Raw genomic sequence first — 26,682 nt, 5'->3', positions numbered from 1 at the left:
TTGCCTCTGGAGCCATCTTTTCCTACTGCCTTCTTGTGAATGTAGCATCTTTTGGCCAAAATGCACAACCCTGACCCCTCCATAGTTTCTGTCTCATTTCCAATAACTGGATATTTTGTTGTGTTTTATTGTAAAAATAAATCTTAAAATCATGTATGTTGGTGCAAGAGCAGGTTTTATCATCTTGGATTGTAAAACATTGAAAACATATAGTAGTGTTTCTTTGGTATCGAATGAGAATTTTGACAAATGCTGTGTAATTTTATTATCATCAGGCTAAATATGGTTCCTCATTCCCCAAATTGCCGTCTCACTCAGCAGTTCCCTCTCCCACTGGCCCTCGGCACTATAGCTGTTTGTCATCTTTGGGCCCAGGGTGTGACAGTGTTACCTAGGCTGCTGAGTGACAGTAGTTTGTTGCTTTCATCGCAGTAGTGGTCCAGAGTGTGGGTATGGCCCATCTGTGTAGTTTGTTCACCCACTCTGTGGTTTGTTTCCAGTTTTTTCTGTTGTAAAGTAATGTATGAATGATCCACTTTGAATGATGTGCAAGCAATGCAGTGTTCTACAGAGATTCCAGGGCACCTCTGCCATTTCTCATTCCATGTGACCTCCTCTGTAGGACCAACCAGTTTTTAGCAGGTTTCTTTCTGTATGTCAGCAAATGTGCTCTGAGTGAGGGTGATATCCCCTGGGAAAGTGAAAATCAGTCCTTGGGAGAAAGCAAAAGAATCTTAGGTGATCCATAATGGCTTGTTTCTCAGTGTTGTTACAACTTCATGGTGAGGGTGGTTAGAAAAACGTCTAGAAACATTCCTGAGGAAACAGTGGCAAATTGAGAGGCACTGTGGGTGGTACAGAAGCATTCTTCAGTTTTCCTGTGCTTCACTCCAAGCTAAAGAGGATCCTTCTCGGTCTGAAGGAGGAATGGGCTTTGGTCCATGAGGTTAAGGGCTCAAAAAGTGTTGTTACGTTTTTTGGAGGGTGGTGGTAACGGGGGGGGGGGGGCGGACGCAGGGCCTTGTACATGCTAGGCAAGTGCTGTACCACTAACCTATATCCTCAGCACTGCACCTCATGATTTTAGACCTTGAGCCTATAGCTTTTTTTCCTACCCCGCATTTTTATTAGTGCATATTAGTTACTACAGAATAATTGGTTTCCTTTTGGGATATTATAGTGCCTGTATAGAACGTACTTTAACCCCCCACAACTCCTGAACCATACCATCCTACAGTTTCACGTTGTGTGGGGTGCTTTCAATGTGTATAGTGGGTTTTTTTTTTTTTTTTTTTGGAAACAGGGTCTCACCGTGTAGCCCACTCTGTCCTGCAACTCGCAATGATCCTTTTGCCTCAGTCTCTGAGTGCTGGGATTATAGGCGTGTGCCACTGGCCTATAGAGTGTATTTTGATCGTATTCACCCTCTGTTGCCCACCCTTAACCCCCATAGCCTGTTAATTAACTCAGAAGGAACACTGAAGAACTTAGTCCAGGCCATTCTGTTGTCCTCGATACCATCTACTAGGCAAGTTTATGTGATAATAAGTGGTGTAATTCTGTAATTCACCGTCACCCACCTTTCAGCATTTGGAACCCATGTATTTTAGGAACTGGTATAGAACCTTGGTATCCTGCCCTAGGGTAGGAGAGAGTGAATGTTTTGTTAGTATGTAGGTCTTCTGTTTTGAACTCTTAAGCTTGCTGGTATGCAGCATCTGTTCCTATCATCTTATTTACTTATTTGTTTATGTATTTATTTATTTGTTGGATGCAGAGTGTCATGTATGATAGCATTATTTCCAAAAGATGAGAAGTATAAAACAAAAGAGGCCTTTATTCTGAGAACACAGAGAGAGAGAACCGACACCCCTGACCGCTGGAGTCCAGCTTTCTCTCTGGCGAACACGTGGCGTGGGGGGTATATAAATAGCCTAAGCTTAGGATAGTGCCCTAGGGCCTTTAGAGATGCACAGGTACCTCATTGGCACACGTTTGGCGCCAGGGGCAGATTCCTAAGGGTGGGGGGAGATAGAGTCACAGGTAAATCCCTGGGGGGGGGGGATAGGAGCTCCTTGGCTTTACCGGCTACAGTGTCCTGTCTGGGCCAAAACCCTTTCATATCTCGTCTTATGATTATTATTATGAAAAGGGGCAAAGATTTCTCTCTTTAACTGCTTCCTGCTGGCAGAGGGCGCTGTACTGGGGTCAAGGAGAGTCAACAGGATGACAGTTGATGCCCATGTAGAAGCTGGTGCCAGGTGTTTTAGCCAGGACAACTTCACTGGTGAATGCATATATGTTAGACTGAAAAAACAGAGACAAGATGTTATGAGGAGGCATGGCACTGTCATATTTAAGGACCCACGTGAGGTAGAGGAAAAGTGCCTTTGATTTAGACATGTCATTATATCAGGATGACGAGGTAGGATCATTGTCACGGTGAGGTAGAATTCTGAAAATTAAGTGTGAGGTTAGGAGGAGTGATGTTATGAGAGGTGATTACTCCCCCATCTGAAAGCATAAAAGTTAAGAGGGTAGGTGTGTAAAACTTGTCTCTGGTCCAAGAGTTGAACTGGAAAAAATAGGGGGAGTAGGGAAGGCGGTGGCTGTACCAGTATACAGAAGGTAAGGGCTTAGGCTTTCAGGGATGTCACATTTAGCCAGACAGCTGAGGGTAGACAGAACTACGACAGTCAGCACATAGAACATTATGAAGATGATCTTACACATGATATGGGAGTCTTTAGGAAAGACTGTCAAGAGTCCTGCTATAAAAATGATCATTAATAGAACGTAAGAAATTAGGAACTAAAGTGGATAACAAAGCACGACTTAGTCTGATAACTGTGGCTACGAGGCCTTTGTGAAACGGAGACGGGTGGGCGACAGAAGATGAGATGACCACTCAGAATGATCAGAGTTAGGGCTGGGAGGGCACCTCTTAGCCTGAGTGATGTGAAACCAGGATGGCAGTCTAGCAACTTTGATCGCTGTAGGGGTTAGCCAAGTAGACCAGATAGGGGCCACTCCACCTTGGTTGTAGTCCTGTGGATTTAGAACATTTGAGATAAATTAGATCTCCTGGGGATATATGGGAGGATCTAGTTTGGCCTCTCCAGAGGGTTGTGGAAGGCAGAGATCAGCATGTTGTCGCAAAGGTGTCAGATGAAGGAGAGAGGACTGGGACATAGCAAGGGGAGGGAGATTTTGGGGAGTAGAAAGATTGTGGAGTAAGAATGGCTCCTATCAATGTATAGTTCAGGCTGCCCTTGAACTCACTATATGTAACCCAGGCTGACTTTGAACTTGCAGAGATCTTGCCTCAGCCTCCTGTGTGCTGGGGTTACAGTTACCACGCTTGGCTCTGGTTCTACCATCTTTTTTTTTTTTTTTTTTGGATACAGGGTCCCTCTGAAGTTCAGGCTCGCCTTGAGCTCACTTTGTAACCCAGGCTGGTCTCGAACTTGCAATGATCCTACTGCCCCAGCCTCCTGAGTGATGGATTAAAGGCATGAGCCACCATGCCCCTCTTGGTTCTACCATCTTATACAGAATTTTTGTTGTTGTTTTTTGTTTATTTTGTTTTTTTGTTTTTGAGACAGGGCCTTGCTATGTCAGGACTCACTTTAAACTTACTGTGTAGCCCAGGCTGGCCTCAGACTGTTTGATACTCCTGCCTCAGCCTCCCACCTGTTGGGATTACAGAGGTGCGCTACCATTTCCAACTTTTCTTTTTTTAAGGAAAACTTTCAAAGATACACCCAGATGGATAGAATTTTATTGTGAACTCTGCCTATTTTGCTTAAGAAAAGTCTAAACACTTCCCATCCCTGCTTTATCACAGATCCACCTTTTTTTCTTTTTTTTAGCAGTAGCGGGGGTTGAACTCCAGCTTTTACGCTAAGCCATATACCCAACCCTTTTAATGCTTTATTTTCAAACAGGGTCTAAATCATAAAGTTGCCCAGGCTGGGTGTGAACTTGCAGTTCGCCTGCTTTGGCCTCTCATAATGCTGGAATTACTGGCATATGCCACCACAGTGGGACTACCCAACTTTTAAAAAATGTTCTGATACAGTAGAAAGTGAAAGTATTGTTTTAAATGTTTAAGCTGGGGGCCGGGGATTTAGCTCAGTGATGTAAGTGCCTGCCTGGCAAGCGAGAGATCTTGAGTTCCATCCACGATACCAAAAATAAAATATAACTAAATAAATGTTTACCCTTGTTTGCTTTAAATTTCCTGAGTCAGAGGTGGTTATGCTGTTGTTTGGTGTCAGATTTCTTTCCAGGGATGCAGGGATAAAGCAGCTCTGAGGATGAAGCTGCCTATAGGGAAAGGCAGGGAGGGTCTCATGTGGCTGGCCTTGGGTATGGGTTGGTGGAGGGCAAGGCCTTGAGGTGCCAGTGCCTTGCTGCAGGGGTTCAGTCCCTGGTCTGGCTCTCCCTGGGCAGCTTTCCCATAAAGTGGGACCATGGTGGCCCAATATCAGCCATAAATACTGAGCAGCTGAGAGCCCCAGGTCCCTGTTAGGCTAGTGGGAACACCGTTCCCCTGGTGAACTTCATCCTTTTTGCCTTTTTTTTTTTGGTCTTTTTTGTTTTTATTGGTACCAGGGATTGAACTCACGAATGCCTGCTTGCAAGGCAGGCACTTATGCCGCTGAGCTAAATCCCCAGCCCCTTTTTTGCCTTTCTTGACACACTGAGATATCATCCAGCCTTGTTAGACTTGCTGTTACCCAAAAAGTAGAACAAACAAAAAACCTTGAAAAGACAAATGCTGATAAGGGTATGGAGAGATGAAGACTCTGAGTTCAGTCCCCATTATTGCACCAAACAAACAAAAACAAAACAACTACAAATGGAGGTTGGGGCTGGGGGTTTAGTTCAGTGGCGTAAGTGCCTGCCTGGTCAGCACGAGGTCGTGAGTTTAATCTCCAGAATCAAATAGGGGTTGGGTAGCTCAGTGGTACAGTACTTTTCTGGCATGCATGAAGTCCTAGGTTTCATCTGTGGTACCACAAAATGGCAACAGAAACTAAATTGAACCTAAAAGTGGAAGTGCCACATGATGGAGCAAACCCTTGCTGAGTTATATCCAAAGGAAATGAAGTCAGTATATCAAAGAGACCTGAAAACTCCTGTTATTGTTTTCTTTCTTTCTTTTTTTAAAATTTTTTTTATCGGTACTAGGGATCGAACTCACGACTGCCTGCTTGCAAGGCAGGTGCTTATGCCACTGAGCTAAATCCCCAGCCCCTACCCATGTTTATTGTGATGGTAGTCAACCATAACCCACATATGGAATCCAGTTCAAGTACTTATTAATGGAGAAATGGATAAAGAAAGCAAGAGCAAGAGAGAGAGTGTGAGTCTGTCTCTACAGTGGAGGAGTATTCAACCATAAAAAGAATGAAATCCTGTCTTTGCACAGTGAATGGGACACTACAGAGCAGTGGTGTCCAGGCTCTGGGCCTTGGCTTGGTACCAGTCATGGCCTGTTGGGAGCCAGCCTCACAGCAGGAAGTGAGCAGCAGACTAGCAGTGAAGCTTTTTTTGTGCTCAGCCGCTTCCAGCCCCTCATTCTGCTGTCTCACAGTGCCACTTGTGCTCCGCCTCCTGCATGGCTCTTGCTGCAACCTGTGCTTGCAAGGATCTAGGTTTTACTTCCCTGTGAGAATCTGATGCCTGAGGGTCTGGGGCACAGCTGAGGCAGTGACCGTAGCTTGCTGGGTGCAGCTATAGACACAGGTGAACATGAACAGAGGTGTCACTGCACAGAGATGGTAAGTCAGTCACATGCAGACCCCTCAGGAGCATGTCAGGGAGCGGTATCTGTGGCAGCTTTAAGTCAGGGGCTGCCCCTTATTTTAGTCCACATGTGGTCCTCCTGGTATTTCATTTAGTATTTTCATCTGTGCCTTTGTCCACATGGTGTACTTGTCTTAGTCACAGTTTTGGGAACCCACAAGCTAACTCTCACCAAAATAAGAAAAAACATCACTGGAGAGCTTCTTAGGAAGGGGAAAGACCCAATGAGACAGCAGAAGATTCTGATAGTGCAACGAAAAGAAGCTGTGCTTACAGGAAAACAGCACCAAGAGTCCTCCTTAAATTCCAGCACACCGCTACAGGTACTTCAAGTGCCCTCAGCTCGCTTCGTGCTCTCACCAGTGCCTGATGACCACCTCTCTGGGAAGTCCCTGCTCGCCACAGGGAGACCAAGCACCTTGCACTAAAATAAAAGCCTTTGGAGCTTTCCAAAAGAAAAACGTGAACTCAAGAAGAGACATGGCCACTGAGGCCCTGTACCATCAAATGTGCCTGACCGAGGGCGTTGGTCTGGGTGGCCACCATGTTGTTAAAGCTAGGAAGCCCTCGCTGTGGATGAGGAGCTGGCTCTGCCTGCTGCTCAGGACACTTGTGGGTAGCTCTGAGGAGGGGCTGCTGTTCAGAGACCACACACATTCCTCTGTTGGCAGCACAGCGTCGCCAGAGGATTGATGGACCTGCATGGCACAGTGAGGCACCCTTGTGAGGGCTCACAAGTCTCTGTGACCCACAGTCCAGGTTGATGCGTCTTCAGTGTGACCAGTGAGACAGTGATGCTTGTCTCTGTGCAGTGGAGTTTTCAGGAGGTGCAGAAGGATGTGTCATGTGCGCTTCTCCCACCAGCCAACACCACAGCTGTGGGACTCTTCAAGTCTCTGAGCCACTGCGCAACAAGGGAGCAGGACTGGTCACTTTGTGTTGGACTGTGTGTTGGTAGAGCGGCTGCTGTGACTGCATAGCCTTCTGGTTCCAGGGTCAGGTCAAGGAGGTGGATTCCAAGTGTGAATCCTTGCAGTGTGTTGTCCATATGGCTGAAATAGTGCCTTGCTGAAAAACACCACCTGGATTTGACAGGGTCTTGCAGGATGTAATTAAGAGGATTGAGCACATTAAGATATGTACTCTTAATTCATGTCAGTTGGCATAATTCTGTGAAAGATGGATGCAGAGCGCATGTGTCTCCTCTCACACAGAAGCCAGGTTGCTTTGCAAAGGTAAATCCCTAGCCAGAGGTCCTAAGTCAGGAAAGCTGCTCCAGAGATTTCTTTTCTTTTCTTTTTTTAATTGGTACCAAGGATCGAACTCATGACCGCCTGCTTGCAAGGCAGGTGCTTATGCCACTGAGCTAAATCCCCAGCCCAGAGATTTCTTTTCAACAAGCCGTCACCCTGGCAGTGTATTTCAGTGACGTGGAATGAGTCGCAAAACTTAACTTCTGTGACATATTCTACCTGCTCAGCAAACTCAGGCTGTCATTTAGGGTAGAATGACAAAGTGTCAGATAAAATGGCTGCAATCCAACCTAAATGGGAACTATGAGGGCAACACGTGAGCTGGGAATTTCTGGCACGTTTCAGACTGAGAGAGACTTTGAGAGAGAGAGAGACAGAGCCAGGCCGTCTTTCTCCCAGCTGGTGCATGATCATCCATCAGCTCTCAGGAGAGTTTGCATGTTTTACCGCTCAGGCTGAAAAGAAAGACCCCTGAACTGGGAGGGGGAGGAAAAGGTCTGCAGCCCATTGGTGAGTCAGCCCAGTGAATCAACTTCGTTGGTGCTGGAAGAGAAGCAGCTGCTTGAGAGTGCAGAGGACTTGCCCTTAATGGTGTATTTGTAGTCAGGCCTTTTGGTGTGTATCTGTAACTCCAGCACTTGGGAGGCAGAGATAGGAGAACTGTTGCAGATTCAAGGTCAGCTTGGGCTACACAGTGAAACCCTGTTTCAAAAATAAAAAATCAGCAGTAAAAAGTATGTTTGAGAAAATTTCAAACCTCTGTATGTTCTGAATTAAAGTCAAAGGGTAATATCCTGAGATTGCCACGAAAACACTGAAAAACTTGCTTCTGTTTCCATCCAGTCTTTGTGATGCAGAGTTTTCTGCAGTGCCAATTTAGTACAAATTGAGATTACAGAGTAGATTGGGCACTTTCAGTGTCACTGTCCCTTTTCATTCATCAGATGGGGCCATGTATGTAGTAGCAGGAATAGAGAGGTTGGGGCTTCTTCTGATTCTGTGTTGTGAGCCCCCTCCCCCACGGTCTTCCATGAAAACTGGTCTTTGGTGCCAAAAAAGGATGGGGACTGCTGCTACAGAGAACATAAGTGAGATAAGCGAGACATGGTTACTACATAGGCTCACTCCCCTTGTAGACTAGAACGGTGATCTCATGAAAGCCCAGAGGAGCGCAGTGTTGGCTGGAGACGAGGGACGTAGGGAGAGGAGCAGCAAGACCTACTTCTGGGGCAGTTCTTCTGCAGCAGGATGGGGTGCCTTTCACAGTAACTGGTAGAGAGGGTGTGCACGTTCCAGTCACCCTCAAGTGAACATCACATCTGTCCCGTAAGTCTGCACAAGTGCTGTGTGTCAGAATAAGGCTGAGTTAAGAGTAAGACACATAGCAAGTTAAAAACCTTGCTTAGTCTTGGGTGGTATGCTGCTCCTGTTGGACTACCAACACTTTATTTTTTGGAAACTTTCAGATAAAATTTTTCTGTTAGAGAAATAAGTACAACCATAAAGCTCGCTGAAGTCTGAAATTTTTGTTAAAAAACCAAGGTATAATTCACTTATAGTAAAAATTCATGATCTTTACTGTAGAGCTCTGCTATTTAGATGTACACTTTTCATCTTAGCATAATCATGGTTAGAAGTCAAGCTGTAGAAATAGCCTCCTGCTTCTTTTAGGTCTTCCCTGCCCTGTTTTGCCCTAATCTCTGGCCCTGTGGTTTTGCCTTTTCCAGAATGTCCTGCCAGTGACCATGGGCGTGGTCTGAGCTAGACGGCTGGCAAGACCCCTGTGCCTGTGTTCCCTGTGCTGTGGTGGCAGTAGCTGGGCCCCTTGTGTGGCTTTACCACAGTTCGTCAGCTGGAGGTTAGTATTAACAATTTGATGTGTCTCAGTGGACTCTTTACTGATAATTTTTACATAATAGTGTTAAACTTGTACAATTAGTACTCTGTTTTTCTTAATAATATATGTGGCCAAGTGAAGTGTGGTGGTGCATATCTATATCTCAGGTCTCTGGAAGGCTGAGGCAGGAGGATTGCAAATTGCACTCCAGCTGGGCAATTTAGTGAACCTCTGTCTCGGGGGGGGGGGGAGAAGCCTCACAAGTATGAGGTTGTGAGTTTGATCCCTGGTACAAAAACAAAACAAAATAAAAGGCTGAGAATATAGCTTAATGTGAACGTTTTAGATTCAAGGCCCAGCACAGGGATGGGGGAATCCGTTTTGGGATTATAGTGCATGCCTATGATCCCAGAGGCTGAGGCAAGAGGATCATGAATTAAAGGCCAGCCTGGATTACATACCAGGTTCAGAACCAGCTTGGACTACACAGCAGAAAAATAAAACAAAAATACAAACACTTTGCATCTTCATTACATATTCTCCATCTAGAACAGTGGTGTGAACTTGTGGCAGCTCCCAAAGGTTCGCCATCACTGATCTAGAACTTGGACACTGAGTATTTCTGATTATACCTTTGTCCTTTTCCCCTCTCATCAGTACTGGTAACTGAATCCATAGTTCTCACACTGAGCCACATCCCCAGCGCCCACTCTGCTTTGTTTCATCTTTTGATGCAGGGTCCCACCATGCAGTTCAGGTAGGCCTTGAGCTCACTTTGTAGCCCAGGCTGGTTTTGGATTTGCAGTGATCCTCCTGCCTCAGCCTCCTGAGTGCTGGGATGGCAGGCATGCATCACCACACTCTTCCCCAGCTCTTTTTATTTATGCTTTGAGACAAGATCTTGCTAAATTCCCCAGGCTGAGCTCAAACTCAGTCTCCCTGCTTTAGCCTCCCACGTACTGGGATTATTGGTGTGTACCACACTTGGCTTTGCATAGTATTTTTAATTGGTGAATTGTCCTACCTAGGATAGACTTTCAGAAGTAGGATTGCTGGGTCAAAGGCGACGGAATCATTTTGATTCCCCACACTCCCACTGCTGTCGTGCTCAGGTTCTGAGAGAGGTTTTTGAGTTGTGAGCTCCTGACTCCCCACCCTGCCTCCCAGGCACCCAGCACTGTGAGGAGATCTAGTGCCAGGCATCAAGGGTGGGAAAAACAGTTTGTGTTGTGTCTGTTAGTAGCAGGCAGAAGAGACCCACATGCTCTGAACTCTTTCTTTTGTTTTCTTTGAACCCATGTAGCCCAGTCAGGCCTCAAATTTGCAGCATGCCTCCTGCCTCAGCCTCTTGATTGCTTGGATTACAGGCATGCGTCTCCAAGCCTGGTTGGACTGCTAACCTCACTGATATTTTTCTCATTTTGCAGATTGTCTCTTCCGGTCTGTTTTCTAATGGAGTTAGTATTTTTGTCAGCTTCTTGGGCGCTTTCTGTTGCGCCGTTGACAGCTCTGTCCAACTCTGACCCTCCACGTCTTTTCTAATTACATTCCCATGATTTACTTTTGATTTGTTCTTTCTTTCCTTCCTTCTCTTACGGGGCTTGCTGGGATTGCACCAGCACCTCATGCGTGCTGGGCAAGTACTGTGCACTGAACTCCACCTTCAGCCCTTACTCTCTGATTTTTAATATCTAAAAAATTTGTCTTTTCAGATATTGGAAGTTGAATTTCCTTCTAAGAGTTAGTATTTGCCTTTGTAGTCTTCATTTTCTTTTTTTAAAAGTGTTCATAAAAGTGGGAGTGTTGGTGTCTAAAAATTCGTTTATTTTGAAATATGACTTGTGATGAATGTTGGATTTTCTGAATATGTTAGTGATTGAGTGATTTGTACTCAATCTAGAGCAGCAACGAATATTAAAGGGAGAAGGCAACTAGATGGAAGGAGTTTACTAAGCGGGGAGGGTGCGGAGCGAGTCAGCACAAGGAAGGCTGGTGCTCCCTGCAGACAGAGGGCAGGTTCTACCTGATACAGGCTGTGATGGGGGGAAGGGCGCTGGGGGCTGGTGTGAGCTGATTTATTTCAAGAGAGTGCAGGGGATTGGGTAAATCCTTGCACGCCTGAGCTTTGGCAAGGACTTTTGGGAGGGAGAAGCCATAGGAGCTTCTGGGAAGAAGGAGGTGTGCATCGTCATGGCACAGTTATGGCACACCAGTGGCACACCATTGCCATGATGATTGTGCTGTCTCTCAGACGGGGGGCATAACAATTAGCACATTATAACATTTTGTTTCTGGTGTTGACTTTCCCCTGGTTTTATGAATGATCATATTTTTAAATTTTAATTATTTTTTACTACTACATATATGTGACACATTGTGGACACATTTATTGTGGAGGATTGGTACATGTACATGTTGCATCTTAAAGAACCATCATATGTGTGAGTTTCTTTTCCCACTGATGGCCTTGACACCCTGGAGTGTTCTCCATGTACCCCCAGGCTCACCTGCGTGTGTCTGCTCCATCTTTTCCTGGGCTCTCACCTCCCCTCACAACCTTTGCTTTAAAAGGTCAAAGAGGGGACATCGTTGAGGAAGGCAGTGACCATGGCCCCACAGCAGCAGGGCACAGTGCTGGGCGCACCTGAGTGGGTGGTGCAGGCTCCCTCTCTGTGCTTCTTTTCTCCCTTGAGTTTGCTGAGCTTGTCTGTATTTCCCACTTGGTCTTTGTGGACAGACAGTCTGGTCAGACCATGCCTGCCTTCTCCTAGATTAAATTCACACTTGTTTGTTACATGGAATATACTTGTGCACTTACAAATTGTATAATTTTGATTTTATGCATGTCACAGTTCAACTCGCAATTGAGAACTGCAAGAGCACTATAAATTTTGTTGCTCCTTCAGCCTCATGATTTCTTTCTACCTGGTCCATTTTCTCGTAAGCAGTGATGCCCTTAAGATGTAAAAGGGCTCTGTCTGTCTTAGAGGAGCAGAGGGTTGGGGTATCAGGAGCAGCAAAAAGGCGAGGAGCTGGGTGTCCCTGACAGGGCTGGAGCAGCTGTGTGGTAGCATCTGCTTAGCCTGGCACTTGTAGTGCACAGTTCAGTCCCTTTGGGATTCAGGTTCTCTGGCTCTGCTTCTCCTTTATGTCAGAAGCCAGGCTGGCTAGATCTGAGGAGCAGCTCCCCTTTTGTGGGGGAGTTGTCCCACTTCTCCTGGGGACCTGGTTCTGGCCTGAATGTGGGTTGCCATCTGTCACTGCATTTGCAACATTGTTTCTCCTGAGAGAAAAAGACTTCAGTGCTGTGGCCCTGCATAGTGGTCCCCATACCCTGGCCCCATCCCTACGGAGGTTGTAGAGCTGGCCTGACCTGCTGCTGGGTGAATCTATACCTTCTCTCCTTCTTTGGTGGGCCCCTTCTGTACATTGACCCCTGCTTTAAGGACTGGCCATCTCTTGGTGGGGCTGTCCCCTTTACTGGCAGCTTTCATCCCTGTCCAGGCCAGCTGTCTCTGCTCCATCTCAGGTCTGTCCTCTGGGGCCAGCACAGGCAGCTCCATGGCTCTTTGGCTGTCCAAGCCACTGTCAGCTGCCTTAAAGGAGACCCCTTTAGTGCTGCAGCTGGATGTAGCAGGATCGTGGGACACACAGTGGGTGAAGTTCCTTTTGGGCTCAATGTCCTTTTACTGCTAAAACCCTTAGGCTATTGCCAAATTACCATTTTGGTCTCATGCTTCTTCACGAGTTCAGCCCAGTGCCACTTTCTTCCCTTTACCTTTTTTCCTTTTGGCATCTTGGGTGGCAGAGGAACGAGAGAAGTAGTCTGTGGGTGAGATGTAGGTGACCTCCTGCACATTGTTTGAGGTGCACTATTAAGATGCCCTGTCATCTGAATCAGATGCCAGTGGGCGATTGGAGTAGCTCCCATAACTGGCAAGTGCTAATTGTACTAAGTGGTAATCAAGCAATTTTATCTGCTTCCCAGTAACTTGCTTTTAATTTTGATTTCCTAGGAGAATATTACGTGGGATAGCAAAGGGAGGTGATAATGCACCATGGCAGTGGTCCTCAGAATGTCCAGCATCAGCTGCAGAGGTCCAGGTCCTTTACAGGCAGCGAGGAAGAGCAACCGGCTCATCCAAACCTGCCCCCATCCCCTGCGGCACCCTTTGCTCCATCAGCCAGCCCATCTGCACCCCATTCCCCCGGTTACCAGATACAGCAGCTGATGAGCAGAAGTCCCGTGGCTGGGCAGAACGTGAACATCACTCTGCAGAACGTCGGTCCTGTCGTGGGAGGAAACCAGCAGATCACACTGGCCCCATTGCCGCTGCCCAGCCCCACCTCGCCAGGCTTCCAGTTCAGTGCACAGCAGAGGCGGTTTGAGCATGGCTCCCCATCATATATCCAAGTTACCTCCCCCCTGTCCCAGCAGGTCCAGACGCAGAGCCCCACACAGCCCAGCCCGGGCCCTGGGCAGGCCCTGCAGAGTGTTCGTGCTGGGGCCCCGGGCCCAGGGCTGGGCATATGCAGCAGCAGCCCCACTGGAGGCTTTGTGGACGCTAGTGTGCTTGTGAGGCAGATCAGCTTGAGCCCATCCAGTGGTGGGCACTTTGTGTTTCAGGAGGCGTCAGGGCTTGCCCCAATGGCTCAGGGAGCCCAGGTTCAGCTCCAGCATACAGGGGCTCCAATTGTGGCCCGTGAACGGAGACTGTCCCAACCACATGCACAGTCAGGAGGCACTATTCACCATTTGGGGCCCCAGAGCCCTGCGGCTGCAGGGGGTGCTGGCATGCAGCCCCTGGCCAGCCCGGGCCATATCACCACAGCAAGCCTGCCACCCCAGATTAGCAGCATCATCCAGGGCCAGTTGATCCAGCAGCAGCACCAGGCACTGCAGGGACAGCCACTGAGCAGACCTATGGGATTCGAGAGGGCTCCTGGCATGCTGCTCCCTGGGGTCGGGGGGCCCTCGGCATTCGGGATGACGTCCCCTCCACCACCCACCAGCCCGTCCAGAACTACCATGCCCCCAGGCCTTTCCAGCCTACCCCTCACGTCTTCGGGCAGTTCAGGAGTGAAGAAGGCACCCAAGAAGCTGGAGGAGATCCCTCCGGCCTCCCAGGAAATGGCACAGATGCGGAAGCAGTGCCTGGACTACCACTACAAGGAGATGGAGGTGCTCAGGGAGGCCTTCAAGGAGTATCTGATCGAACTGTTTTTCTTGCAACATCTTCAGGGGAACATGATGGATTTCCTAGCCTTTAAGAAGAAGCATTATGCCCCATTGCAAGCGTATCTTAGGCAGAACGATTTGGACATTGAGGAGGAAGAGGAGGAAGAGGAGGAGGAGGAAGAAAAATCTGAGGTTATCAATGATGAGGTAAGAAATAACAGTTTAATAGTTAGAGGATCTGAATGAAGCAACTTAGAGTGATGCAGCAGTAAGTTGAGAAGTAACTTTGAACCTGTAGTGGTCACAGACTTTGGGCTCCTCAAGGGCTAATGGAGGAATTAGGTGGAGGATGTGTTCTCCTTCCTTGGTTGAAAGGAAGAGCTGTTCTGTACAGCTGTGTTGGGAAGAGGGTGCACAAGGGGGGAGGTGACCGGTGCCATCTCAGCACCAGGTGCTGTCACTGGGAGCCAGGGTCTGTATCAGGGACAAGACTATAGTCAGTGTGGTCTAGTTTCCCTCTCTGTCTGGGTTCGTGAGTCTAGTGAACACTGGTGGCTGTCCCCAGCCCTTGCAGGAAGGTTCTGCTGAAGCACCTGGTTTCCAAGTGTCACATAGTACTTATGTAGCTCTGTCCATAAAAGCTGCCAGTATAATTTTTAACAAGGAGTTTAAATCATAACAAGGAGCCAAAATCATAAATCACTAAATACATTTTTGTGAGATTTTATTTATTTGTTTACTTATTTCCTTTTGCAGCTCCAGGGATCAAACACAGGGCCTTCATTCTGAGCTGTATTCCCAGTGCTTGTTTATTTTTTGAGACGAGGTCTCACTAAGTTGCTCAGGCTAGGCTTGAACTTAGAATTTCTCTTGCCTCAGCTTCCCAGAGTGCTGGCATTACAGGTATCTGTCATCGCACTTGTATTTATATGAGATCTTCATAATTAAGAGAACAGTTACTGTGGCAAAGAAATGAAAATTTTCTCTATTGTTAGAAGTAGTTTTTTAGGTTTGAGATCATATTTTAAATCCACACTTCTGCAAAGGCCTATTAAGTCATACTTAGGATAGAATCTTTTATAAATAGTTTGTGTTTTGGTGTTTGGAATAGGTACAGAGTAAATCCTACGTGTAGTCATTCCCAAGGTCCTCTTATTTGTGCTTCCTAACACCAGGGTGGCAGAGAATTGTACTGTAATGCACTGTATTTTGTGCCTCTGTGTTGTGTAGTGTACACTATGTTGGTGGAGCTTATTTTGTTTTATGATAGAGCTCAAACAATTTAAATCCTTGTCAGCCCTTGTGCAAAGAAACCAGCTTTTGGTGAGCAAAAGCTTGTCTCTCTGCTCCAGTGTCCTCACTGGCATCTATGGATGTATCTGTGGCTTTGCCATTTGTGTCTTCTTCAGTACCCTTCCTGGGTGGACAGTGAAATTCAGCTCTCCTACATTTATACCACTGTGGTCTGTTAGCTCAGTCCCCTTCTCTGTATGTGAGAAGAAAAGTAAGTCCCTTTACAGCTTCCTGCTGCAGTGGACCTTCGTCTTGTGACTGAGGGGTGTAACAGTGCTGTGGGAAGATGGCCTGGGGAGCCGCAGGGCTTTGTTTAGCAAGTCTGCCATTCCCACTTTAAAATTTGAAGGTTCAGGATCTAGGATGTTTCCTTTGACCTAAACTGGAATTCCTGAAGATTGGCAGTTGTTATATTGTAAATCTGTCAGTTCAGTGTCCTTTTACAGGGTGTGATGCAAAAGCATTTCATTTTTAACACCTGAATCAGTGAGCTGACAGCAATGAAATTCTAACACAATTTTGAGCAGTCTTAAAAATTATGTTGCTTTTTTTCTCAAAATATTTCTCTCAGGTAAAGGTTGTGACAGGCAAGGATGGGCAGACTGGGACTCCTGTTGCTATAGCAACCCAGCTTCCGCCAAAGGTTTCTGCTGCTTTTTCATCCCAGCAGCAACCATTTCAGGTACTTTTCGATGGTTCTAAACTTTAGTCTCATCCCAAACGTTTCCTTCATCCAGATATTTTAAATTTCAATTTACTATTTGCTCTTCGGCATATTTTTTCCAGAGCCCATTCCTTATTTTTAAAAAGTAAAAAAGCCCTCTTGCATATACAGTTATAAAATTGCATGAATCAGTGACCACACAGAGCTTACTGCATTATTTTTTCACATACCTGCAGTGTGGTAGTAGCTTTTAGTGTGCATGTCATCTAATCCGCAAGTCCTGTTAACTGTACGCTCAGGTTACTTGTGTGCTGTGTTTAAATGTTCGTTCATTCTTTTGTCTTTTACTGTGTTTTGAGAACAGTGCAAAACAGAACAAGAACAGATTTTAGCAGTTGACAGCTTGGTGTGTTCTTTAGGTGGAGGCAATGCTGATGTGAAACTACTCGGGGACCCTGGGGCCACGGCTTCCCAGTGGAGGCCAGCAGGTGCTTCCCGACAGTGCCGGGACTTAAGACGGTGTCAGAGTTGAGTAGTGCTGGGATGGACCATGCTGGGTTCTTTTTTTTGGTACCAGGGATCAAACTCATGACCTCGTACTTACCAGGCAGGTGCTTTGCCACTAAGCTATATCCCCGACCATCATGCTAGGTTCTAATAGCAGTTTTATCTTTGGTGATACTTTTAATGTCTTGATTATTTAATTTTGATGTAATTTCAAACATATTTACAAGTTGTAATAGGTGTACAAGAAACTCTCCTGATACCTAGCCTAAAGCCACCAGTTGTTGACTTTGCACCCCATTTGCACTAGTTTCATTCTCTCATATATATATATATATATATATATATATATATATATATATATATATGTGACATCACATAATGCCCTCTTTTCACTAATTACTTCAACACCTAGTAGATAAGGTTGTCACCTTACCTAATCCCAGTATGTGGATCAAAACCAGGACAATCACAGCAGTCCACAGTGTGTATTCCACTTCCATCTTTGTTCTAAAGCTGTTCCATACAGTTCTTCCCCCAGCCCAGGACCCTGTCAAGGATCTCACAGGGTTTAGCCTTCATGTCTCTTTGGTCTTTAGTCTGAGCCGTTGTTTCAATCTTTGATGACCTTGCTGTTTCCCAAGAGTGCAGACCAGTACTTTGTAAACATTCTGCAGTGTGGGGCTGTCTGATGTTCACCAGGGCCGTATTCAGTCATTGTGAAAGAAATACCACAGAAGCTACGATGCAGCCATCTGAGTGTGTCACCTTGTCCCGTGGCTGGTGGTGCTGACCTGGAGAGCGCTTGGCTAAAATGGTGTCCATAAGACCTGTATGGTGGATAGTCATTTTTTTTTCTTTTGTGACTGATGACACGGTGACACTGTAAATGTTCCATATCTCACTCAGCATCATCCCCTTACTGACTGATTCTAGTGTCAGTTGATGAGCTGGGTCTGAATTGCCGACGAGGGTTTTGGGTTTTCTGCCCTCCATTGTTCCTCGTATGCTTGCTAATCTTCATTTGCTGTAATGATGAGCTTCCTTCTTCCTCCGTGTTTATATTCATTTATGTATGGATGCTTCATCTGGTAGGTTATCTGTCACTCTGGGTATTTAATTGTTTTTATTTAAACTTACTATATTCAGTAAAATTGACTTTTGGTCTGTACTTACATGAGTTTAGACAGACTGATAGAACCATGTACTCCCCACCACAATAGTCAAACACAGAACAACTCTGTCACTTGTGCCTGGTCATCCCCTTGGATTCAGCCCTCTCACTGCCATCATGTTCTCCAGCCTGTGACTGTGCACCTTCTCCAGGCTGGGCGGCAGGAGGCTCTTAAAGGGATGTGCTTTGTTGCATTTACCAGATCTTTGGTGCTTCATTGCCTAGGCAAGTCATGGCTTTTCACTCTTTTGCCCTTTGGAGGATCGTGGGCTGTTTCTGTTTAGGGTTTATGAGTAAAGCAACTGTAATTGCTTTCATGTAGTTTTCTGTGTGAACATGGACTTTGGTTTCACTTGCGTAAATGCATAGGAGTTCCGTTGCTGGGTCGTGTAAGTGCATGCCCGCCGTTGTAGGAAGCACCAGCCTTTCTAGAGTGCCATGCTGGCTGGTGTCCTGCGGTAGTGTGGCGTGCCTCCGGGTTGTCTTTCTTCCTTGTGGCTGCTTGTTGTCAGGGTTCTGTCTGGGACACACTGACAGGTACCCCCTGTTTCAGTGTGTGTGTTATGTTGCTGAGCTTGATGAGTGTCTTTGCTTATAATCTTTGGCTGTTTGTGTGTCTTTCATAAAGTATTTGTGTATGGCTCACTTATTTTTTTACTGAATTTTATTTTGTTGCATTTGAAAGTTCTTTGCATAATATGGGTATCAAGGTTTTCGGGGGTTTTTTGTTTGTTTGTTTGTTTGTTTGTTTTGAGAGAGTCTTACTGTGCAGTTCAGGCTGGCCTTGACTCACTTTGTAGCCCAGGCTGGTCTCGAATTTGCAGTGATCCTCTTGCCTCAACCAGATGTGTGTCACATTTGGCTCTCAAATTTTTTGTCAGACATGAAATTTGCAAGTTTTCCTCTAGTCTGTTTTTCTCTCCTTTCTGCTTCGGCCTCCCAAATGCTAAGATTGTAGGTATAGGTTACCATGCTCAGGTTTTTTTGTTTTTGTTTTTTTTTTAAATTTTGAGACAGAGTCTTCCTAGGCTGCCTAGGCTGGCCTTGAGTTTGTAATCTTCCTGCCTCTGTCTCTCAAGTACCTGGGTATGTGCCATCATGCCTTGCTGGAAGTTTTATAGTTTTACATTTAGGCTTGTGATCCATTTTCAGTGAAGCTTTGTGCAATGTGACAAATACAGGAAGCAGTTCATGTTTTGCATATTTTGCATTTTTTGCACAGTTGTGTCCGTGCCATGTCTTGAGAAGATTGTCCTACTCTCTCGATTGACTTTGCATCTCTGCCTAGAAGTCAGTTGGGTTCCTGGGCCTTGTCCTCTGCTGGTTCCAGCCACCTTCTTGCCACTCCTCTCCATCCTGGCTGCTGGGCTGCCTGGTCAGCCTTGAGGTGCAGTGTGTTCTCTAGTGTGGTTCTTTCTCAGGACTGCTCTGATTATGCTGGTTTCTTCTCCCTTGATACAAAAGTTCAAAATCAGCTGTAGGTCTCTGCAGGGATCCTGCTGGGGTCTCAGGACTGCATGCAGCTGTTGACCATCTTGGGAGAGGTGGTGTCTTGGTAGTAACAAGTCTGCTGGTGCTTAAATGTGGCCTTTTCTCCATTTGTTTATGTCTTTGATGTCTTTTGTTAGCATTTTGTAATTTTCAGGATACTAATCTTATATACATATTTTTTTGGAATTATACTTACATATACCAATTTTTTGTGGTGCTATAAATAGTACTTACTTTTTTTTTTGGTATTTTTACCAGTACCAGGGATCAAACTCATGACCCACACGCTTGCAAGGCAGGCGCTTATGCCACTGAGCTAAATCCCCAGCCCCAATAGTACTTAAAATAAAAACATAATTTCCATTTTGCTGGGTATGGTGTGCACCTGTAATCCCAGCACTCTGGAGGCTGGGGCAGGAGGATCATTGCAAGTTTGAGACCATCCTGCACTATAAAATAAGCTCAAGACCAGCCTGGACTGAGACCCTATCTCAAAAAGTCAAAAAAAAAAAAAAAAAAAATTCCACCTCTAAGCTGCAAGTATTTAGAAATACAGTATATTATTTGAACCTGCATTCTGCAACCGTCTAAACTCATTGGTGTTAGGAACTGCGGTTTTAGATTCCATGGGATTTCTTGCATAGAGAATCGTGTTTGCAAGGTGACCAGGGCTTGTCTTTCTTTTCCTAGCCATATATCTGTTGTTCTTTCCCCTTGCTTTGCAGCCTGGGCAGGGGCTTCCCCTGTGATGCTGAGGCCCAGGGCTGAGACAGCCAGCCTTCCTATTCTTGGGAACATTTGTCCTTCACAGGATTTGGTGGGATCTGCGGGTTGCACACGTCCTGTATCACCAGTGGTTGTTGCATTTTGTTCATGCTATTTCTGTGCTATCAATGTGATTTGCGATTTTTTTTTCGAGACAGGGTTTTGCTATACAGTATAGTCTAGGCCAGCCTTGAACTCAGTTCGTGCTCTAGGCTGGCCTCAAACTCATGATCCTCCTGCCCCAGTCTCCTGAGAGCTGGGATCACAGGTCTGCACCACCACGCCAGCCTTGTGACTTTTCTTCTTCAATCTATAAAAATGGAATTACTTTGAATTAAGGTATAATTTATAAATGTGAATCGCATAGATCTTCAGAGTTAGATTTGCTAAGCTTTTTTTTTTTTTTTTTTTTGTCTTTTTCCTTTTTATCGGTACCAGGGATCAAACTCACGACTGCCTGCCTACAAGGCAGGCGCTTATGCCGCTGAGCTAAATCCCTAGCCCCAGATTTGCTAAGCTTTGACAGACACGTGCACCCCTGCCATCCATATGATGGTCATGGTGTCTGTCTTCACTCTGTTAAGCTTTCCTAGTGCTCCTGGCCAGGCCTCTGCTGCCCAGCCCCTCCCTGCTGTTCTCTTGATACTCATTCTGCTGCTGAAGTTATCTGTCGTGGACCCGTGGGAGCCCCTTCACACCAACTCCATTGTGCTTTTGACATGTCCCTATTATTTTATGATGTAAACTACATTAAAATTTATGGTGTATGTGCTTTGATCCAGCTCTGAAATCAGAGGGTCCTGGTTCCGTTTTTGGGGGATAGTAATATGGTTCTATTTATGTACACATAGTGAGTTTAAATTAAAGACTGGTAGAAAATTTATTAGTAGATCTCTTTCCTTCCATTACATGGAGGAACGGGAATATAGTAATAGTGCATTTAGAGCTCGCATTGATAACATCTGCTGCAGAACTTAGGTCAGTGGCAGGCAAGGAGTAGTTATAGATGTATCAAAGAGATATTTACAGTACAGTGAACTAGTGTGATTCGCTGTTCCGTGGGCCAGATTGCCAGACATTAAATTTGGTAGAATATAGTGAATTGGATCTGAGATTCTCATTCACCCTATGCATTTTTAAATTTTTTGCTGTACTAAGGATGAATCTTAGGGGTGCTCCATGACTGAGCTGTACCTTCTTATCTTTTTTATTTATTCATTTTTTGGTACTAGGGATTAAACTCATGACTTTGTATTTGCCAGGCAGGGCTTGAACTTGCAGTCTTCCTACCTTAGCTTTCCCCAGAGTGCTGGAATTTCAGATGTGAAGCAGCTGAATATGAGAGAATGGAATGGTAGGAGCCAGTTAGTGGAGGAAATAGGAACGCGTGGGTCACGGTGTAAAGTTTACAGTTATAAAATGAACAACTTTGGGAGACCTGATGTACACATGGTGACTAGTTGATAAGGCTCTATATTTATGCCTTTAATGCCTAAAATTTGCTGAGAGCACTTTTAGTTTCTCATCCAGAAAAAACTAACTCTGAGGTGATAGATGTATTAACTTGATTATGGAACTAATTTCAGTACATGTTTATTAGGTCATTGCTGTTATGCTTTAAATACATATGTCCAAAAAAATACGTATGTCTCAGAATTTGAAAGAGAGGGTGCTGGGGCTTTAGCTCAGCGTGAAGGCCCTTAGTCTCTAGTATCACACACACATGTGCATGCTCACACCCACAAGGTGCAGCTTAGTTTGTCTGCTGTACTTCATTATAGCTGACAGAACCCTCCTTGTCCCCCTTAGATGTGTCCCTGAGTAGCCTGGGCTGTGGCTGTGATTTGCCTGTTGCAAATGTGAGCTGGGGTTGTGGGTCCCTCCCCAGACACTGATTTTCTTTCTCGATGTCATGTGTGTGCTTGAATTAGGGCCACTGGATTATGTGGCAGTTCTATTTTTAATTTTTTTGAAGGACCCCCCCCCATATTTTTGTTATGGCTGTGCAAATTCGCATTTCCACCAACTGTGCAAATGTTTTACCACAATTTGTGCAGTGAGCCCTTAATGGGGAAGAGGGCGTAGGAAGTTTTAAAGGCATAAATAACATGTTATGTTATGTTATGTTATGTTATGTTATTTTAATTTTTTTTTTTTTTTTTTTTTTTTTTTTGTCTTTTTCATTTTTATCGGTACCAGGGATCGAACTCACAACTGCCTGCTTGCAAGGCAGGCGCTTATGCCGCTGAGCTAAATCCCCAGCCCCCGTTATTTTAATTTTTGAGACAGAGTCCTGGTATGCAGTTCAGGCTGGCCTTGAACTCACTTCGTAGCCCAGGCTGGTCTGGAACTCACAACTGTCCTCTTGCCTCAGCCTCCCGAGTGCTAGGATTACAGGTATGTGCTACCATACCTGGCTTAACATTTTACTTTTTATATAATGTGATGAGTACATAGTGATTGCTTTATTATTGACCTTTTTACTTGTTTTTTTTTTTTTTTTTTTGTCTTTTGAGACAGGGTCTCACTTTGCAGCTCAGGCTGGCCTTGAGGTCACTTTGTAGCCCAGGCTGGTCTCAAACTTGCAACAATTCTCCTGCCTCAGCCTCTCCAGTGCTGGGATTTCAGGTGAACACCACCATACCCAGCTCCGTTTTCACTGTTTTTTTGCTTCTCAACAATGTCTTATGAAACTGTTCAAATATAAGGCAAAATGGAATTGATTGCTGAATAATAGCCCACTGTTTAAATTGTATGAGTGGTTTTACTATGCTTTTAAAGTCACATACGTATTTTTATAGTTTGTCTTCTTTCTCATTCTTTTTGAGACAAGATTTTGCTCTATAGTTAAATTGGCCTTGAACTCACTTTGTAGCCAGACTGTCCTCAAACTCTCAGGAAATCCTCCTGCCTCAATGTCCCAAATGGTGGGATTATAGGTGTGTACCACCATGCCAGTTTGAGTTACAGATTTTTGAGGCAAATGTAAATATTTGAGGGGAAAAAAAATGCTTTCTCAACACTGTATTCAGGGAAAAAAAAAAAAACTGCTTTCTTTTGGAGAGAAAATCTCACTGTGGGTTTTATTTAGAGCCAGCTGTTAGAATTTTTATGTTGGGTAATTCATATAAACAAATGAAACTATAGAAATAAATCCAGATTTTTCTGTATTATATATATGTATTAATTTCTAAAAGCTTTCATGTGGTATTATTGAGTGTGCAGGTGTTGTATATAAAATAATACAGATACACGTTTATTTATAAAGACGCATCCTAAGTAGCAAGTATCTTTCATTTTCTGATAAAGAGCATGAATGATTACCTGGAATTTCATCAAGCTAACAGTGATTTCTCATGTTCCATGAGAAATCAGCCATCTGAAACAAATGCACACTTTTTCATTTCATTTCACAAGCTCTCCTTTGGTATTTTACTGACTGGTAATAATTCTTTGTTTGGCAACCGCTTGTTTTCCCTGGCTTTGAGGAACTGTGGTCCAGTTGGAAGTGGCCTGCTTGGTGGCTCTGTCTCTGTTTAGGACACATCCTTTGGGGTAGTGTGCCAGGAGGCCTTTGTACTGGGGGGCTGCTGTGGATGTACTTGGGGTTCAGTCAGGAGTGCTGCCAAGTCTGCCTCTTACTGCTGTTGTGTGATGGGCCTGGCCTCCATTCTGAGTTTCCTAAAAGATTTAAACAAGGTTTCAGCCTGGCTGAGGCAGGAGGATTGCTGGAAGTTGAAGCCAGCCTAAACTACACAGTGAGACCCAGCGTCAAAAAACAAATAGAATACACACAAAGAACCATGGCTTTAGTGTGAGCTTTATTTGTAGCTAGTATCTGTGCTAACCAGACTGTAGATATTGGAGTTCCCTTGTTGTGTGCATGCGGGTCCCTTTTTTGTCTGTTTCTCAAGGTTGTCAAGATGGAGGTGGAAATGTGATTACTGCATGCAGGAGTAGTACTGCTGTCGCAGTTACTCCCAAGCTTTCCTGTGGATATAATGCCTCTGGGACCTAACACAGCCATTGTTTTTCATTTTATGTATATGCTCACATTTTTATGTGTACAGTAAAAGTTCATAGGAATAAAGTCATAGCTTGTTTTTAAGTCATGTCTTATACGACATGATTGAAAAAATGTAATGCGTGTTTAAATTAAAATATATTATTATGCACTTCTCAAAAACAACATGTAGTAAAGGGAAGGCACCACAGCTGGCTCTCCTCAGTGAGCTGCATCCTAGCCTGAGCCCAAGGAGGTTTCTGGAAGTCGGGAGGACCCGAAGCAGAGTATCCTCTCTGATTGGCTCTCTTCACTTGTACACGGACATGTGTGTCCTGAGGTGCTCAGGGCAGCTTGCCTTTCCGTGACCGAGCACTGGCCTCGTGAAGAGCGTAGCCCTCTGACTTACAGCCAGCTTCTTAAGTAGTAGTCTCTTTGAACTGGGCAGAAATATGGTTCCCAGCAGCTGCCGGCTTGCTCCAGAAGGACCTTAGTCCACTTCTGTTGTCCAGGCTGTCTTACCTGTGGGACAGACCTCTTGTTTCTTCACCCGTGTATAGTTTCTGGAGTCTTGTGAATGGTATTAGACCTTTGGGTACCACTTTTGAAGTTGTCTCTCTTAAAGAGCAACCCAGAATTAAACTCTGTGAATATCCCTTTCCTCCATGGGAAATTATTTTTTCTTTTCTTTTTCTTTTTTGGCTTTTTTCAGATGGGGTCTCGCTATGCAGTTCAGACTAGCTTTGAGCTCACTTTGTAGCCCAGGCTGGTCTCGAACTCACAACAATCCTCCCATCTCAGCCTCCCGAATGCTGGGATTACAGGCGTGAGCCACCATGCCCGGCTTATTTTTTCTTTTTGAAAGTTTTCTTGGCCTGACTTGTTGGCCCACACTTGTGATCCCAACACCAGAAAGCCAAGGCAGAAGGCTTACTGTGTGTGCCCTGTGCACTCCTTGAACTGTAGGGGGAGTTCATGTCTCAGAAAAACCCAAAACACCAACAAAAAAGTTTGGAGAAAAAGTTTCTCCTTTAAAGTTGTGGGGATCGGGGCTGGGGATGTAGCTCAGTGGCACAAGCACCTGCCTGGCAAGAGCAAGGTCCTGCGTTTGATTGGTTTGATTCCTGGTATCAGAAAACACCAAAGGACGCTGTGGTTTTTTGTTTTTGTTTTTTGAGATGAAGTCTCACTTTGTAGATCAGGCTGGCTTTAAGTTCACTGTGTAACCCTGACTGGCCTCAAACTCAAAGCAATCCTCCTGCCTCAGCCTTTTGTATACCACCACGCCTGGCTTAAAGTCAAATTTGTATTTTATTTTCTTTCAAGTATGTATATATGTATGTATGTATGGGTTTGAGATAAGCCTTTACTGTGGAGTCCAGGATTGCCTTGAGTTCACTTTGCAGTCTAGCCTGATTGCAAATTCATACTCCTCTTACCTCAGCATCCTGAGTGCTGGGATCACAAGTGTTTGCCACCGTGCTTGGCTCTTGTTTGTATTTTATTTTTATTTTTTAAACTTTATTGTTGTTACTAGTATATGTTTGCAGTGCATGATTACATGTGTTGTGGGGAGTTTATATAGTTTACACATGTAATCCTCTTCTCTGCCAGTCCTACCCTGCTCCCTCCAGCTCTTGTTCTCTTTCCCATGTGCAAAAGCTGCTTCCATGTTTCCTTTTAAAAATCCCTTTTAGCTTCCCTCTTTCCCTCTTCCTCCCATCTCTTTCTTGTTCCCGAAAAAGACAAAAAAGAAAAATAGCTTTGTTTCCTGTTACCTCCCTTTTGTTTTGCTCTTCATTTATATTCTGGGTTTCTCATACAAGAAGAATCATGCGGTAAATGTTTGTGCCTGATTTATTTCACTTAATATAATGATCTCAAGGTGTGTCAGGTTTGTATTTTAAAGGTATTAATTTTTTTTACTAGTAATAGTTTTATGCTGACAAAGTAATATAGAATACGCATTCTGCTGATGAAGAGTCAGTGTTTGCTGCCAGCAGGTGCCAGGAAAGAGCAGCACATGGCAGCTGTGCGCCCGTCCTGGGCAGGCTGAGTAGCAGCTGGCGCCTCAATGATGGGGGGGGGGGGCTTGCTCACCTGTCAGAGTCAGCAGGGGTGCAGGTTTTTTTGATTTTAACATGTTTACACTGGCACCCAGTTCATGAGCCGGTGGTCCATGTGTGACCATAGCACTTCTCCTGGTGCTGCCAGCCGGTGGGAATACGTTCATGAAGCCATTCTCTGGGTTTCTTCATGTGCATCCCCACCCTTCCACACCATTCACTGAATGCCTTTGTCTGCCTGAAGATTGTTTTTGCAGGTTTGAAACGGGTTCACGCACATGTGTGTGGCAGGCATTGTTAGGTGAGCACTATGTGTGCTGTTCGCTGGAGCCTTGGCTTGAGCGTGGGAGTTGGGCCCTGTGTGGCTCAGCTCTTTGAGTTCTGTCTCAGGGCTGCTGCCTCCTCTGCATCCTCAGGCTGCACATCCAGGGAATTTTTATTTCCTATGTTGTGTTTTTGAGTTCTGCGATCTTTAACTGGCTCTCTGTAGTTTTTGGTTTTCTGTCTTCATTACTGTGTGCTTTTCTTTACGTTCTTAGGCATGTTTATCTATGCCACTGTAACGTCCTTGCCTGCTGATTCCAGCTGTGGGCTGTCTTGGGGTTGACTGGTTCTTTGAGTGTGGCTCATGTTTTCTTG

At 45.1% G+C, this 26,682-nt stretch overlaps 1 protein-coding gene across 13 annotated transcripts in view; it reads left to right on the top strand.

Moving 5' to 3' along the window:
- Positions 1–26,682, top strand: part of Ep400 (E1A binding protein p400) — a 103,596-nt gene that overhangs the window by 2,103 nt on the left and 74,811 nt on the right. For 6 of the 13 annotated variants that reach the window (XM_063225435.1, XM_063225432.1, XM_063225433.1 and 3 more), the window contains exons 2-4: positions 8,795–8,925; positions 12,921–14,290; positions 15,948–16,058. In XM_063225435.1, the coding sequence (XP_063081505.1) occupies positions 12,956–14,290; positions 15,948–16,058 (1,446 nt within the window). In that variant the 5' untranslated portion in view covers positions 8,795–8,925; positions 12,921–12,955. The remainder of the gene's footprint in view (positions 1–8,794; positions 8,926–12,920; positions 14,291–15,947; positions 16,059–26,682) is intronic. The other 7 variants (XM_063225438.1, XM_063225436.1, XM_063225441.1 and 4 more) reach the window with 2 other exon arrangements.

The sequence above is a fragment of the Cavia porcellus genome, unplaced genomic scaffold, assembly GCF_034190915.1.
Source record: "Cavia porcellus strain 051 isolate PalLab524CR breed Dunkin Hartley unplaced genomic scaffold, mCavPor4.1 scaffold_16, whole genome shotgun sequence".
Taxonomy (NCBI): Eukaryota; Metazoa; Chordata; class Mammalia; order Rodentia; family Caviidae; genus Cavia; species Cavia porcellus.
This window is presented reverse-complemented; position numbering and strand designations above follow the sequence as displayed.